This window comes from Limanda limanda, chromosome 19 (genome assembly GCF_963576545.1).
Source record: "Limanda limanda chromosome 19, fLimLim1.1, whole genome shotgun sequence".
In the NCBI taxonomy this organism is placed as follows: domain Eukaryota; kingdom Metazoa; phylum Chordata; class Actinopteri; order Pleuronectiformes; family Pleuronectidae; genus Limanda; species Limanda limanda.
This window is the reverse complement of record NC_083654.1, coordinates 7,583,035-7,598,020: the sequence shown is the minus strand read 5'-3', so window position 1 is coordinate 7,598,020 and position 14,986 is coordinate 7,583,035. Positions and strand designations below refer to the sequence as shown.

General features: G+C 40.8%; 2 protein-coding genes across 2 annotated transcripts; both read left to right on the top strand.

Moving 5' to 3' along the window:
* Positions 1-541: 541 nt before the first annotated feature.
* pef1 (penta-EF-hand domain containing 1) lies at positions 542-7,571 on the top strand. Its single transcript, XM_061092603.1, has 5 exons — positions 542-612; positions 2,395-2,656; positions 4,187-4,342; positions 4,899-5,042; positions 6,386-7,571. Exons 1-5 carry the CDS (start codon positions 592-594, stop codon positions 6,613-6,615), a joined length of 813 nt encoding a protein of 270 aa, XP_060948586.1. The 5' UTR covers positions 542-591; the 3' UTR covers positions 6,616-7,571.
* Positions 7,572-10,758: 3,187 nt separating this feature from the next.
* On the top strand, positions 10,759-13,343 carry smim12 (small integral membrane protein 12). Its single transcript, XM_061093071.1, has 2 exons — positions 10,759-10,823; positions 12,254-13,343. Exon 2 carries the CDS (start codon positions 12,275-12,277, stop codon positions 12,548-12,550), a length of 276 nt encoding a protein of 91 aa, XP_060949054.1. The 5' UTR covers positions 10,759-10,823; positions 12,254-12,274; the 3' UTR covers positions 12,551-13,343.
* The last annotated feature ends 1,643 nt before the right edge of the window (positions 13,344-14,986 follow it).

Below are 14,986 nucleotides of genomic sequence, written 5' to 3'. Positions count from 1 at the left end.
TAAATGAATTTGAATACAAAATAAATATGTACAAAAATAAATATGTACAAAAATAAAAATGAAATGAAATGATGAAAGAATGTTCAGTGTCTCTCCCTCTCTCTCAATATATATAAATACATACATACATACATATATACACACATATTTACATATATAAACACACACACATTTATATATATATACACACACACATATATCTAAACGCAAACATATTGAATATAATGTATATATATAATATATAATATGTATAGTTTTTAAAAATGGGTGAAAACATTGTTATGTAAAATAATACACTTGGGCGATAATTAAAACCAAAAGAAAATATAAAAGAATTCCTAAAAAGATTTTTTTCTTAGGAGCTGTAATAGTTTCCACTGCTTTTTGTTCCGGAGACGTTAGAATTAAATCAATTATCGGGGACACTCATCTACTGTCGTCATCGTTTTTCCGTCTCCACCATCCAATCAGGAGCAGGGGACGCGGGTGCGGTTTTGACAGACGCCTAAATTGACCAATCGTGAGGCTGAGCCGGGCGCTGCAGTATCCGGCTTCAGTGTGCTGCCGCTGAGGAAGTGAAGTCAGAGCAACATGAGTTTCCACTACGGACAGGTACAGAAAAACCGCCTTTGTGTGTTATATGTGTTTATTTTAACAACGTCCTAACATTGTTGAACAACTTTACTCTCTGTTTTATTATTTTACATCTCGTTTAAGTGACTTAGAAACACGAGTGACGCGTTAGCTCCCGTGTTGTCTTTGCTAGCAGCAGTTGTGGTTTGTCCTTAATCTCTCACTTTGGAACAGTAAAGTCAGACACTAGAGCTAAATTAAGCTAACAAATGCTCCATGTAAAGATTAACCAGCACTAGTTGAACTCTGTTACTGTTGCTAGGGCGGAAGTTAAGTCAGCGAGGTGGAAGTCAAAGTAGCCACAGTGCTATGTTGTTATCCTGTACGTAACCGACAGCTGGATTAGTGGTACTGACACATCTGTTAGCAGCATCGAAGTGTAAATGTTGCTCATTTGCCCAGAAGCTCTACTTTGAATTGATGTCAAGTAGTTCAATGTCTTAAACCAGCGGGGGAAAACTTCAACAGGAGTGTGAATGTGTGTACATAGACAACTGAACGTGTATGACATGTAAAACTCCTGAACATACATGACGTGAACGACAGGGAATCCTGCCAGTTAACATTCCCAGAGATGTCCGCGGTGTATTGATGTGTTGTCTGAGCAACAGTACAAAGCCCATTCATAAAATCTGTCAAAGATTTACAGTAAAGAAAAGCAGTAAATCAACAGAATGTTTGACTTTTTGTTCACAATATTTGCTTTGAAATGAACTGAAATGGTTCATCAATGTTTGAAACAGATGGCGATTATCTCTCTAACAATTAACCAATTCATGAATCTGCTAATTTCAAGCCTGCTTATGTATATACTGGGTAGCGTCATCATGTTTTTACATACATGTATAAATGTGATCTTAATCTGCACATTAACTGTAGCTGATAAATGTAGATCAACACATTTATTTCCCAGTGAAATGTGAAGCTGATGGAGTAATACACTGCAGACAATGGAACATTCTCAAGTAAAGTGCACGTTTGTTCAAAACTCTTAAAGTTCAGCTGCAGTGAATGTATTTGAATAAGGCTTTTGATTCTTTCCTTAAAAAAACCTGGCAACCTCAATTGCAGCAGGTATGGTGTACGTATAATAGAAGTCAAAGTATTCAAAAACAGAAGCTAAAGAATACATGTAAACATAGTTTACTTATACAGACACATTTAGATGAGTTAGTATATGTACACAACAAATCTGCTTAATGCTGCTCTTGTACTAAATAGAGACCATGTACATACTGTGGAGAACAATACTAAGATGTTAAGGGCTCATTAAGAAATGAGTGGACAAATAAATAATATTAATAAGAAAAGATTGAGGTATGTAAAGGTTGCAACCATAATATTTAGGAGACAGTATTTTGCCACTACTCCCAGTACTTTAACCAGAGCACATACCAACTGCCTGCACCGCTGGGCTTTGACTGTTTTTGGCTTCAAGATCGTCAAGCTTAACAGTAATTTAATTAGTTTGAACATTTTCCAGATTTCAAAGAAGACATCCAGTTTATTATTAATCTTATGATTGAGGTGTTCATAGGAGGCTGTTTCTGTGACTGAATTAAGCCATTCTCAATCAGAGAATTAGCCTCTTCTGATATTTAGCCCTCACACCTTTGATATCTTTTGGAATGTACCACTGGGTACTTCTATACCTACACCTAAAAACCTGTCTTCATCTGTGGTACTCTGGTAATATAATGCTTCTACCTGCTAATGCTACTGCACTCGTATAGTTTTGGTGACCCTTGTCTGTCATTTCAGGGCTATCCAGGAGGGGGCAACCCACCCCCAAGTGCTCCATATGCTGGGAGCCGCGGTCCCTATGGGTCTCCCCACGCATCTCCATACGGAGCTCCTGCAGGTGCACCAGGAGGTCATTACGGCGGCGCTGGAGTCCCAGGTCACGGAGGGCAATATGGGCATCCACAAGGCGGTGCCCCCAGTGGGCATTATGGGGGTTACGGGGGACAGCCGCAGCAGCAGCATCATCATGGAGCACCTTACGGCCACCATGCTCCTGCAGGTAACTATCGGCTGACAGCCTGACACTGGGGCTTTGTAAGCATTCTCTGCTTCCTCCGCCTGTGGGAGTTGAACAAGCATATTCTAAACGTGAGGAGGCTGCAGATCGCCGCTCATTCCCCCTCCTCGTCATTGCTGCTTCTCTTGTTTTCGTCCTCCCTCGCTCTCTGGTGAGATGATGGATAGAAAATGACTCTCGTTCCCAGACAGTCGTGTAAAGACAGGGTTCAGTTTGTGCCCCTCAGCAGGATTACACTGCTGGAGTGATGACTCCAGTTATACTGAGTGAGGGCTAAACAGAGTAAGAGACAGATGGGTGAAGAGTGTGTGGTGTGTGTGTGTGTGTAGTGAATGTGTGTGTGATTACACTGTTTCCTGTAGCAGGTAAGAGGAAGTCAGAGCCTGAAAGCCGCCGTTGCCATCACTCCCCACAGGGACAGAATCTATCAGGGTCTGGCCTGAAGTGTCACCCGCCCCTCTCTAACCATTCATTTTTCTGACAACCAGCCCTCTCTCTACTCCGCCCCTCGTCTTGCATCATATTTTCTTACACTCCCTTTTTCCCATGTACTCAGGTAATGGTCTCTTGCCCCCACACTCCCCCTCCTTCTCAGATGACTTGTTCACAACCTTTCAACCCACCTCTACACTGAGCATGTTTAACTAAGGTCGGGGGAGGTATTCTTCGACAGAATGTCAACAGGTTAAATGACTTATAAGGATTCATTATCCCAGAGTTCAGCACAGTACAGGATCACAAACTTGTCAACCCCTGACCCCCACAGTGAAGATGCCAGAGGCTTGGGAACCCTCATTACTCCTCGAAGGGGTTGAAACATACAAAGATATTATTCTAGCTAATTCGCCAAATTCGTTGCTAATCTATCAGAATCAATTTAGGGACAAAAACGGCTGATTACATATTTTTTATATAAAGGAAATTTCTGGATATCTCCTCGTGACCCATCAGTGAGTCCTGACCCCTGATCTAGGAACCCCTGATTTGCAGGGCAGTGGAAGTATCTATAGAATCATCCAGTATATTGTTAATACCTCCTTACTTTTGTTAACTCGGACATCTTTTGTAGTATATTCTATGTAAGAGTCATTCCAGTTATACTACTTCATACTATAAGCAAAACACTCAGTCAACACAGCTTTATAATTTTTCATGATCAGGTTTGTGCTTAACTGAGTCAACACAGCTTCAACTGTCAGACAGCAGAAGTGCCTCTTCATTCTTGATAAATAAATTATTTTTTTCTTTTCCATTGAAACGAGGCAGATGCTTAATTTTTAAGAATGTTCGCTGTCTTTTTCTTCTTTCTTTGACTAACTCTTTTTTCCGCCACACATCAGCTTCTCCTCAAAGCCCGAGAGAGAGAGAGTATGATTGTAGAAAATTAAAGGATGGAAAACAGGAAAGAAAATAAATAGATATATTTGAAAGTGATGGAAACAAGATGCAAAAGAACAATCTTCAAACAGCGGGTATATTCATTCTTCTTCCTCTTATTGTTCCTCTGTGTAGGTAACATGCCTCCTGGCGTTAACCCAGAGGCATACCAGTGGTTCCAGACTGTTGACACGGACCGCAGCGGCTTCATCAACCCAAAGGAGCTGAAGCAGGCGCTCGTCAACTCCAACTGGTCTGCTTTCAATGACGAGACCTGCCTCATGATGATCAGTAAGTCGAGCAGCTGCAGTGAAAGGAAAGGCTCAGTGGCGTGTGGGGTAGATCTGTGTTGATGAAAGCGTTTTGACAGGGATTCTCGAGTGACACAGACTGTCACTGTGAAAAATACAATAGAGAGATCAAAACAAATACAGCAATGCGGAGGGTGCAGAATCTTCCGATAAAGGAGATAAAGAAATCGGACCGTTTTGAAATATGAGCAGCCACCGAAATTTCCCAAGCTTATCAACAGGAATCTCCTCATGAGTCAGACTTCAAAAATTGCCTGAGTCATGTTTGTCTTGTTGACTGTTTTGTTTTGCAACTATCCTGCATTCCAGTTGCATTTCAAAAGCAATGACTGCGGTGTACGATAACTGCAATATGAGTTGTGACTTCTGTGTATTCCTTCTAGCACAGGGAAAAGATCCAAGGTGATCGCTGATGGGCTGGAAACATGTTGGAAATTCACTTCACATTTGCGTTTAAAAAAAAAAAAAAAGTGCAACATTAACTGAAGGAAACCAATGTTTGACTGAACGTGCTGTGTTTTTTTATTTTCTCTCAGACATGTTTGACAAGACCCGGACAGGTCGAATTGACCTGTTTGGCTTCTCAGCGCTGTGGGAATTCATGCAGCGGTGGAGGGCGTTGTTTCAGCAGTATGACCGAGACCGCTCAGGGAGCATCAGTGGCACGGAGCTACACCAAGGTATTCCAGCTGCTGTGTGTTAAAAGTAGGGTTGCAAAATTCCGGGAATATTCAAAGCTGGAAACTTTCCATGGGAATATAAGGGAATTAACGGGAATAAACTGGAAATGTTGTGGGTAATTTATACTAACTGTATTTACCTTGTCATATACAGACATTAATATAAACATTTTGTTTTGTCATAGGCTGATTTGAGCCCTGAGGAAACTTTGGGCACTTGACTATATGCTTCTGCATCGTTGTGTCATTCTTAACATAGGTCTTTGCACAGTATTTGCAAATGTACACAGCCTTTCCTTCTACATTGGATGGGGTGAAATGCCTCCACACATGAGAGAGTGCACGTGGCATTGTTCTGTAGAATAAGATGAGAAAAAAGTTTGTAAAAAAACACTAATGCAATGCCAGAGATATAAATAGTTAGCCAAACAATTGGAATCGTCTGTAAACATATTTTACAATTGATGGATAAATGAATGGAAATAGGCTAGATGAACAGATAAACAATCCTCAATCAGCAGGCTAATATATTTTCCACAGTAATATCATCGAAACTTACCTGACTAGTCCTGCACACTACAGCAGGCCTCAATCAGCCCTGCTGTGGTGTGCAGGATGCTGGGAGTTATCTGTGATGGAAGAATGCACAGTGGAGGGTTGAAATTCAACGTGCAGCGTGTGCTGCATTCCATACATCTTTAAAATAGAGTTTTGAATGTTTTTATTGCTCAGCATTTAATTTGCGTAGTTGTTTTTTTTTCAAAATTTCCAAAATTCCCGAGCTAAACTTCCCAAGCTAAACTTCCCATGGAAAGTTTCCGGAAATTTACCGGAAACTTTCCGCCCCTTTGCAACCCTAGTTAAAAGTCAGGTGTCAGTATAATTATCCAAACAAAAACCGTCATTGGTCAAATCTGTGGTTTTAATCTCATACAAAAAAATAGACTGGCACGTAGTAGCCACACATATTTTCACACAGTCATAGATTTCAGTCTCCTAAGTATGCTTGATTTTTTTCATCAAGATCCATGAATTATTGTGTTAGAAATCTTGGGAAAAGTTAAAAAAAAAGCTTATCTCGCAATGTTACAGGTAGTGAAAATTAATTCCTCGCGCTGCCTCTTTTTACGGGGCTACACCAATATTTATTGGGTTCCTTCTTGACCCATAATCCATCCTTCCCTAAATCCGTTCATAAATTCTTTTGTTATCTTGCTTACTTACCAACAAAAGAACAAAATAAACGGTCAGAGGTGACAACATGACCTCCTTGGCAGATGTGAATTAGGAACCCTCCAAGCCGAAAAACAAAAATTCACTCTGTTCTCTCCTCCTCTCCTCAGCCCTCGCTCAGATGGGCTACAACCTCAGTCCCCAGTTTTCCGAGACGCTGGTGCAGCGCTTCACCCTGCGGGGCACGCGACCGGGCATCCAGCTGGACCGCTTCATCCAGGTGTGCACCCAGCTGCAGAGCATGACGCAGGCCTTCAGGGAGAGGGACACGAGCATGACGGGCAACGTCCGACTCAACTACGAGGATTTCCTCTCCGGGGCCATGACCAGGCTCATGTGAGCCATCGACAGTCCCACTGCTCTGTGGAGTTCACATCGTCATTCCATGTTCAGGTCCCATTCTGCTCAGTGTTCTCACATAAGTGCCCTCACACCTCTATATGTCTGCAGTTGAAAAGCCTTTGCACATCTTTCAATGGCTTGTTGCTGTAAACGGATAAAGCTTATAAAGAAATTATTACATATCTTAACTTTGACCAGGGGTCCGACTGAAGGTCCTCTGAACGGGTCCATCGCACCATAGAGGACTTGGGTGACAGTGGCAGTCTCTTGTTTACTAGAACCAACATTTGGTCAAAGGTATGAATAGTAAAAAAATCAGAGAGAGCACTTGTATAAAAATGTTTAATTTACTGAATGTTTACCCAACATATTTCTTTCAGGACTGAATCAATCCTTCAGACGTTATTTCTTTACTCCTACAGTAGAATACATGCATTTATGTGTTTGACAGTGACTATGCTGGACTACAGGTTGATATTCTATGAAATTGCCTTCATGCTGCATTAACATGGTTCTTTGCTGTAAAAAAAAAAGTAGTGTTTAAAATTCATATTAACTTTACTCCGGAGTCCAGAGGGTACGAATATTACTTAGAAGCACCACATTTATACAAATTAATTTGACAAATTATTCCAACCTCCTTTAGTGGAATTTCAGAAAGTGGACTGTCAGTAAAAAAATTACTTATTACCAATTTTGCCAAATTGCTCTTCTGTAAGCCAGTATCAATGATATATATTTAATTTATATATATCTTTGACCAAAATATAAAAGATTTAAATCTCTGAAAAAAAAAGGGTTTGCCAACTTCACTAAAATGATTGTGGGTCCAGTAACTGTTGATACACTCCACTGTGTTATACGCAGCATTCAAATCATTTATCGATGAAAATGCCATAGTGAAAATGCCAAAATGGTTCTCAATGCCAGAAACGAATAAATTCCTTTGTATCACTCTGTGTATGTTTATTTTCTTACTTAAACACAAGTCCTTGCTAGGGCTGTCACTTTTTCTAAAAATCAAGTTCGAATGAAATTTGACATGACTTACAATTTTTGGAATATATACACACACACACACACACAGGATATATGATGTTGCTCTGCTTGTCTGTGAGGACTCCTCCACTGCTTCTACCTCACTGGTGGAAATCCAATAATTGAGACCATTGATTGCGAGATACAAAGTCGACAAACAGCCTTACATAACTTTGTTACATTGCCGTCTACGTTGTGGAACCCAAACCTTTTCCACACGCTGCTTCTCAGATGCTCTGCTGCCTTAACTGTCCACTCAGGACGACTTTGCTTGCTAGTGTCCTCCATATTCGGAGCAAAACAACGTAACATGTCTGACTCACTAAACATGATAGCTCAAGAGGGCACGCGATAGGTCACGCTGATAGTGATCGCCCTCTGCTGGATCATGAGGAAAACTACTTCAGACGCTCTGATTCACTATTTTATTTTTATGTAATAGTTCATTGCAGATTTTAGATGAATATTTCCCCTCCAAAAATGTTCAACTTGGAATACAAAGTGACATCCCTACTCCCTACATTTGAAGAGTTTTAATCTTGTACTATATAGAGCTGAATCTGAATCTAAAGGGTTGATATTGTGTAAATACAGCTGTACCGTTCTTATACGGATACCACCACCCTGAATATTAGCAATTTGACCTTACTGAGAGCTTTACTGATTTTGTTATGTTCTACAAAGTGACAGAACAGTATCTGAGTGGTTGATGAGAAAATGAACTTGAGAGTTGTTTGTTTTTTATCCCAGCAAAAGTGTTGTTTTCTTTGTGATTTTTGAACAGCAGTCATTGGCTGATCTTCGACCTTAAAAAGCCCAGAATTGGTTGCTTGTTTCTCTCCTTGTTGGGCAGATTGGCTGCACAAAAGAGCAACAAATAAAAAAGAAAGAAAGAAAAAGCCTCTGTCTTCCCCTTCCACATCTGGCGCTTCTCTTCCTCACCATCTGTTACACCGCTTGATCACAGTCTGTGTCAAAAGTCCTCCTGCTTCTCCTCGCCTCTCTCTAAATCACAGGCAATCCATCAAATCCTCCCGCGCATCCTTTTCGGTCATATCGCGCATCCATCTCCTCCTTTACTCCTCGCCTTCCATCTTAATCTGGAGCTAAACTTAACTGTCCCTGGTCCTTAAGCACTCCTTGAGTCATATTCTCCCTGGCAGGCACACACGCACCTGAAGGTGGATGTCTGAAAGCGTCTGGACTGCCTTCAGTAAGACCGAGTTTGGGGACTGTAAAGTGTGGCAGAAAGTGCACCATGCTTGACGCTTGGAGCCCACACAGAGCCGTGCCACAGTCTCTTTTGGCTTACATGATTCAGCGGTGATTTAACTTAAGTCCTGACTGTCATTTCCTGTGTAATGAGGAATTTTCCCACCACTGACCATGCCTGACATCTGTAATTAACTTGGGCAAATAGAGCAGGTCTACGGGGCCTCAGTTTACGAGGATGCGACACTCCACTCTGTCAGTTTTTTTGCATGAAAATCTTATTTCTTGGCGCCGCTCTAAATCATATGTACCAATAAACAGCAGCTGATGAAATAATCCTGGCACTTCGAAGTTTGTTAGTAAAGCAGAACTGGCTCTACTGATGTTGTTTTCCTCCAGGGGACGAGAACATTTCACTTTATCTGACAGGACTGATCAAACGCCAGTTCTGGCAACTACAAGATGGACAAGCACAGAGGGGGGGGGAATAATTTTTGAAGCATGAGGCATAATCACCCACACAGATTCCTGTTAATCCAAACCATTTCAGCAGTCACTTTAAGTAATAGTTAAGTAATAGAATTTTGGAAATAAGACAATTTTTCACTCTCCTGCTTGTGCACAAATGACCAATGAGTCAGAACTGTTCATCGCTCCGTGACGGGCTGCGTTCAGCTCGCTGAAGATCAGCCTTCTTGTAGCTTTCATGGAAAACTGTCAGCGCCATCAATCATGTCGAGCTTTGCCGAATCATTACCCAGAAACTACTGTGGAATATTTTCTTTCCCCTGTGAAACGGACACAGTCACTCTGCCTCCCTCATAAACAGTTAAAGGGCACATATTATGAAGATTCCACTTTTGTAGAGTTTCTACACGTTAATTTGGGTATCTAGCATGTCTACCCTCCCAAAAACTCTGGAAAAAAACAACTCCCGAGATTTGTTGTGGTTCCTCTATGTCAGACACAATGCGCTAGATGGCGTCGAATGGGATTACGACCTGAATTTACATCATAGGCTCGTCATAGCCAATCAAAACAGGTCAATCTGAGGAGGGCTGTTTTAGACAGGGTAAAAAGGTGCTGTTTTAAATGATCCTTGTGGTTTTTTGACTAAATTTGTTACAGACATTTCATTAAGACCCCAAGGAACCATATCAACTGTGGTAAAATGGGCATAATATGTCTCCTTCAAACAAAAGCAAAGCCTTCATGAAAAAAAAAATGTCTTCCTACAGAATACCACTCTGCCTCTAAATGCCAAACTGGGCTTTTAAACTGAAATAAATGAATAAAATAAAATCCTATCCTGACAGTTGAGGGGTTTGTCATCCATGTAGGGTGGGTATCATGCCTTGTCAACACGTTACACAATGGTGGCGACAGATCTGTCAGCCTTTCATGAGTGCTCCTCGAGAGGAGGATTCCATTCCAGAATGCCGCTGAGTGTTTGAACGCAGAAGGAGACGAGATTGTTATGACTCTGTCAGTGCTGAGGGAGGGACATGCACCAATACGTGTTATGTAAGAACGCAACTGTCCTAGAACAGAGGTTCTCCATTGTTTGCAGCCAAGCACCCCCGACAAGATAAATGTCCCTTAGAATGAGATGGTGTTTTTTTCTTGTTTGTGGAAGACAAAAACATTGAGTCTAAATGTCATGTTTATTTATAAAAAAAAAATTCAAAATGTTATTTATTCGCCGCATTAGCCATCAATACCAACAATAACGTTTGGATTGAATTTATAGAATGTGTGAGTAGTAGATGGCTTTTGTCACGTTAAAGCAGTTTGGTGTTTTGACCACTAGATGGCGATGAAGCACCGGGACAAATTCTACTGGAACCCTCTTGGTTGCAGCCTAGCGAAGCTCCTCAGCCAATGGTGAGGAAGCAGGAACTAAGTGCTCAGGCGGAAGTAGCGTCTATCTTCTGCAGCATCACCAACGTGCTAAAGGTGAGTGGAGACTAATGAATTAACAAGAAGTCATTTAACTTTAGATAAACTCTGTGTGGCACCGGAGAAATGCAGCCGCTGGAGGGTTTAGTGACACTACTCAGATTTAAACGTCAACGTAACACACGGAATGTAGCACATTAAAGTTAGCTTATCTAAAGGTAGCACTGTAAAGGTCGCCGGTCCCAAGCTGTTTAGATGAAATACTTTGTATCCCCACGGAATCCAACACCGGAAGACAGGCCCGTGTGAATGTGTGACAGCTTTGTTCTTTTCACAGGATGTGTCACCTGTGTTACATGACGTTTTCTGCTTAATTCATCCTGTTTGACCGGAGCTAAACCAAACCACCTTGGGAAAAATCTCCATTTACTTTCCACTGTGTGTCGTCAAAGTAAAGAATAGGTGATCGCACACGAATTCATACCTTTTATGAAACGTGGAGAAGTGGGTTGTAATTCGGCATGCATGTTACACAAGAGAACACAGATCATTATTAAGTTTTAACCTGTGAATGATTCACGTCATTGCCACAACATGATGTAACCTTAAATGTTTATACAACAACAGTGACATCAGTATAAGTGCTCAACTCTTTAAGACGCATCTGCCCCTCTATTAAACCACATTTAGATTCACTAGATCCAGATTTGTTATGTGGATCTGCACCACATCGCACACACACTCACACTGGTCCCTAAACATTCCTGATTCTGGAATGTTATAAAACATAGTTTCACACAATGTTGAAGTAAGTGAAGAAACATAACCGGATCCGCCACCTTATCTGCATCCACACCAAAAGTTTGTGGTGGATTTTACCCTGGAAAATGTCCCATTTTTATAGAATGTTTCATTGAAACTTGTTGACGAATAGATAAACAAATTTAGACTCAAACAATCTCCTTGGCAGAGGTAATAACATGAGGTAATGTTGACATTAGATGAAGTGTACATCTGCCTACATTTGAGAAATTCGTTAGATTTAACATCGCTTTGTTTCGCCCTTTATTTCACCACGTATCATTTCATAAACATTAATATTGATTATCAAACACTCATAGAGTTGGCTTTGAGAAAACACATATATTCTTGTCAGAAAGATCAGAAATACCACAACTAGTTTTTTATTTGATTTATTAGGTTAAAAAACTGATATTAGATAATAATACAAGTATGTTGTAAAAGTCTGTGATGAATTCAGCTTCATTTGCATTAGCACATGATTTGGTTTAAATGTCTGGATCAGTTTTGAACCACAAGTGGGAACCAGGAGAGAAGAAATGTTGATCACATTTTAAATCAGAACTAGAGATATAAAAATGTTTCTATGGTCTTCTCCTCTTATGAGTAAATGACCTCCATTTCCCTCCAGTTATATTCATGTAATTAATAAAACTCCACCCTTTCTTCTCTTTTCCCCCATGGAGCACCTGGGAGCCAGAGCAGTCATGTGGCCTCTCGTGTGGACTGCGATGCGGACCTACGCTCCCTACGTCACCTTTCCTGTCGCCCTTGTGGTCGGAGCCGTGGGCTACCACCTGGAGTGGTTCATCAGAGGGACCCCCAAAACGTGGGTGGAAGAGAAGGGCATCCAGGAGCTGAGGGACGAGAGGAAGCTGCAGGAGCAAGCGGGCATGGACGGCACGCAGGTGCTTAGCCTGAAAGACAAACTGGAGTTTACGCCCAAAGCTGCTCTGAACAGGAACCGATCAGAAAAGAGCTAACCGTCTGTCGCTGGCGTTAGAGACTCGTGTTTGTCCCTTCTCACAGCGGGAGGATGGTTCTGGAGGTGAAGCAGAGGGAAAAAACATCTTTTCTTCCAAGCCAACTCAGACATTCTTCATCACCCACGGCCACCAAGACTCTTTTGTCCATTTCAGAGACTTTCTAGAAGCAGGAGGGTAAACAAATGGAGTTAAATACACCATATATGTGCTGTATGTGATTTTCTGACCTTCCACTTAATGTTGCAAATACGTGTTTGTGCATTAATCAGTAGCTAAAGCAAGTCTCTGTAATTAAAACACCTTAAATACTGGAACCTTTGGGTGTTCAGGCATTGAACTGAATTAAGGTTTGTCTGCTGGCCTGAAGAAAACGTTATACATTGTTTTATTTAAATCCACCTGTGCCACTGACATACATGTTATTGTGACTTGTAACGGAATCACACTCGTGTAATTCCTCTATTTTCATGTTCAAAAGTTGCCACACACATGTTTCTCCTTTTAATCTTTTCTTTAGGTTAAGGAACGACATGTGATTGTGAACATACATGTGGAGGAAGAAAGAAGGGTCTTTGTCTGCAGTTCTTTTATCTCATGTGTAACCTTTGATGGTATGTGACTAAATAAGCCAGCGGTGTGGGAGGTCTCTCAGGAAGTTTAAGCTGCTTAGTCCTATTGTCTGAAACATCCATATAATGCTTTCATTTTAGAAAGTCTGGATTTTTTTGGCACACCCAAAGATTTAACTGTGTGTGTTCACTGGAAAAATGCAATGAATAAAATAAATTTGTATGCTAAAAGTGTGTCCGATTGAATTTTCCACTTGAGATTTTATTCAAACAGAGTAATAAAACTTTGCGTCACATGCTATTCTCTGCAGCATTTTTTCGCATTAGAGGTTGAAGAATTATCTGATCCACCCTCATTATGAAACTGCTGCTGCCAAGGACAAAAAGTAACATCAAATTCAATTGAAGGAAGTAATGACTGATCAAGGAAAGACTTGGCAGTAATAAATGTATGAATCACTAACCTATTCACCTTGCGGCGTTTGACCTATGGCACACGATGAAAAAAAGACCAGTCCATTCAGAAAGCCCAGCATTTCATTCCTGTTTTTTTTAATGTGAGAAACTTGATTTCTTGATTTTACAGCACTTCAAAGCTGGCTTAAAAATAGCTGGGGTCTGACCAGTAAGTCCCCAGGCTCATCTAAAAAGTTAAGGCTTATTCTCAGTAAGCCGATTCATGACCGAAAGTTTAAGAGTGAAACCCCCAATACATCAAAGTCTGTTTCAGGGTGACGAATGACTCTCACCCAGAGGAATGAACATGGTACAAGAGAATTTATTAGTAACAAATAAACAGTTGGTTCAAATTTTATAATAAAGAACTACTTGCATGTTAATCATAGAATACACAACAAAATAAACCAGGTACTTTAAAACTTGACAGATGGAAATAGATACCACAGATTTAAACAAGACAGAACGGGGATTCATTACCTGAACACTTGCATTGATGACTTGTACTAGAATCAAATGTACAGAGTTTCTAAGTTGATAAACCTTAATTTTAGTTTAGAATAAATTTATGAACTTCAGTTAAATTATTTAATCAAGATTATCTAACACATTGCTGACACTTGGAACTAAATTGTCTTCATCGCAAACTAACTGCATTAACCCACGTCCACTTGTATAGACAACGGAAGTGTGGAATGTAGAGCTGGTGAAACGCAGTGAAGAAAGGCAACCAGTAAGAATACAAGAGCAAGCAGAAAAATAACATGTAATGTCCATAAAAGTATGGTCTCCACTGTCAGTTTCCCAAATAGAGTGTTACAACCTACTTTTGTTGATCAAGAGATGGTTGAACACATAAACGTACAATCGCTACCATTTATTTACAGAAAGATGTTAGAGATAAAAACTGCAGCTAATGGAAGTGACAAAATGTTGGGTTTTTAAGCCCAAAATACCCCCCCGCCCCCCCCCATAATAACTAAAAATAAACCCAAAGTAGTCTACTGAGAGAAACACAAAAGCAAAACTGAATTCCATGTCCGAGCACGCGGCAGGAGAGAAATATTAAAGCAACATAAATGGTCGCGAACCCCATCTAGGCTCCATTAAAGCTACAACATAGAGAAAGGTATCACAGTGCAAAGAAAGACACAAAACTAACAACACCAGTCCGTGAACCTGCTTTAGCAGGGACTGAAAAGGGAGAAAGAGCATCGGCTATGGGAGCTTTAAATGCTGCTCCACTGACGACCTATAATGGGAATCAGGAGGTTGGGGATCCTGGTACCTAGAAGGGCCGTTGCAGACCTGAAACAGAGAGAGAGAGAGAAGCCACAGGACCCAACATGAGAACATGTGTTTATCCAAAGAATCAAATTAGCCGAGAAGAGAATCCAAGCATTCCCGT

Coding starts and splice junctions, on each gene's coding strand:
- smim12 (XM_061093071.1), top strand. CDS start 12,275: ATGTGGCCTCTCGTGTGGACTGCGATGCGGACCTACGCTCCCTACGTC.
- pef1 (XM_061092603.1), top strand. CDS start 592: ATGAGTTTCCACTACGGACAG. Junction 2,657..4,186: donor CGGCCACCATGCTCCTGCAG/GTAACTATCGGC, acceptor TCCTCTGTGTAG/GTAACATGCCTCCTGGCGTT. Junction 5,043..6,385: donor TGGCACGGAGCTACACCAAG/GTATTCCAGCTG, acceptor TCCTCTCCTCAG/CCCTCGCTCAGATGGGCTAC.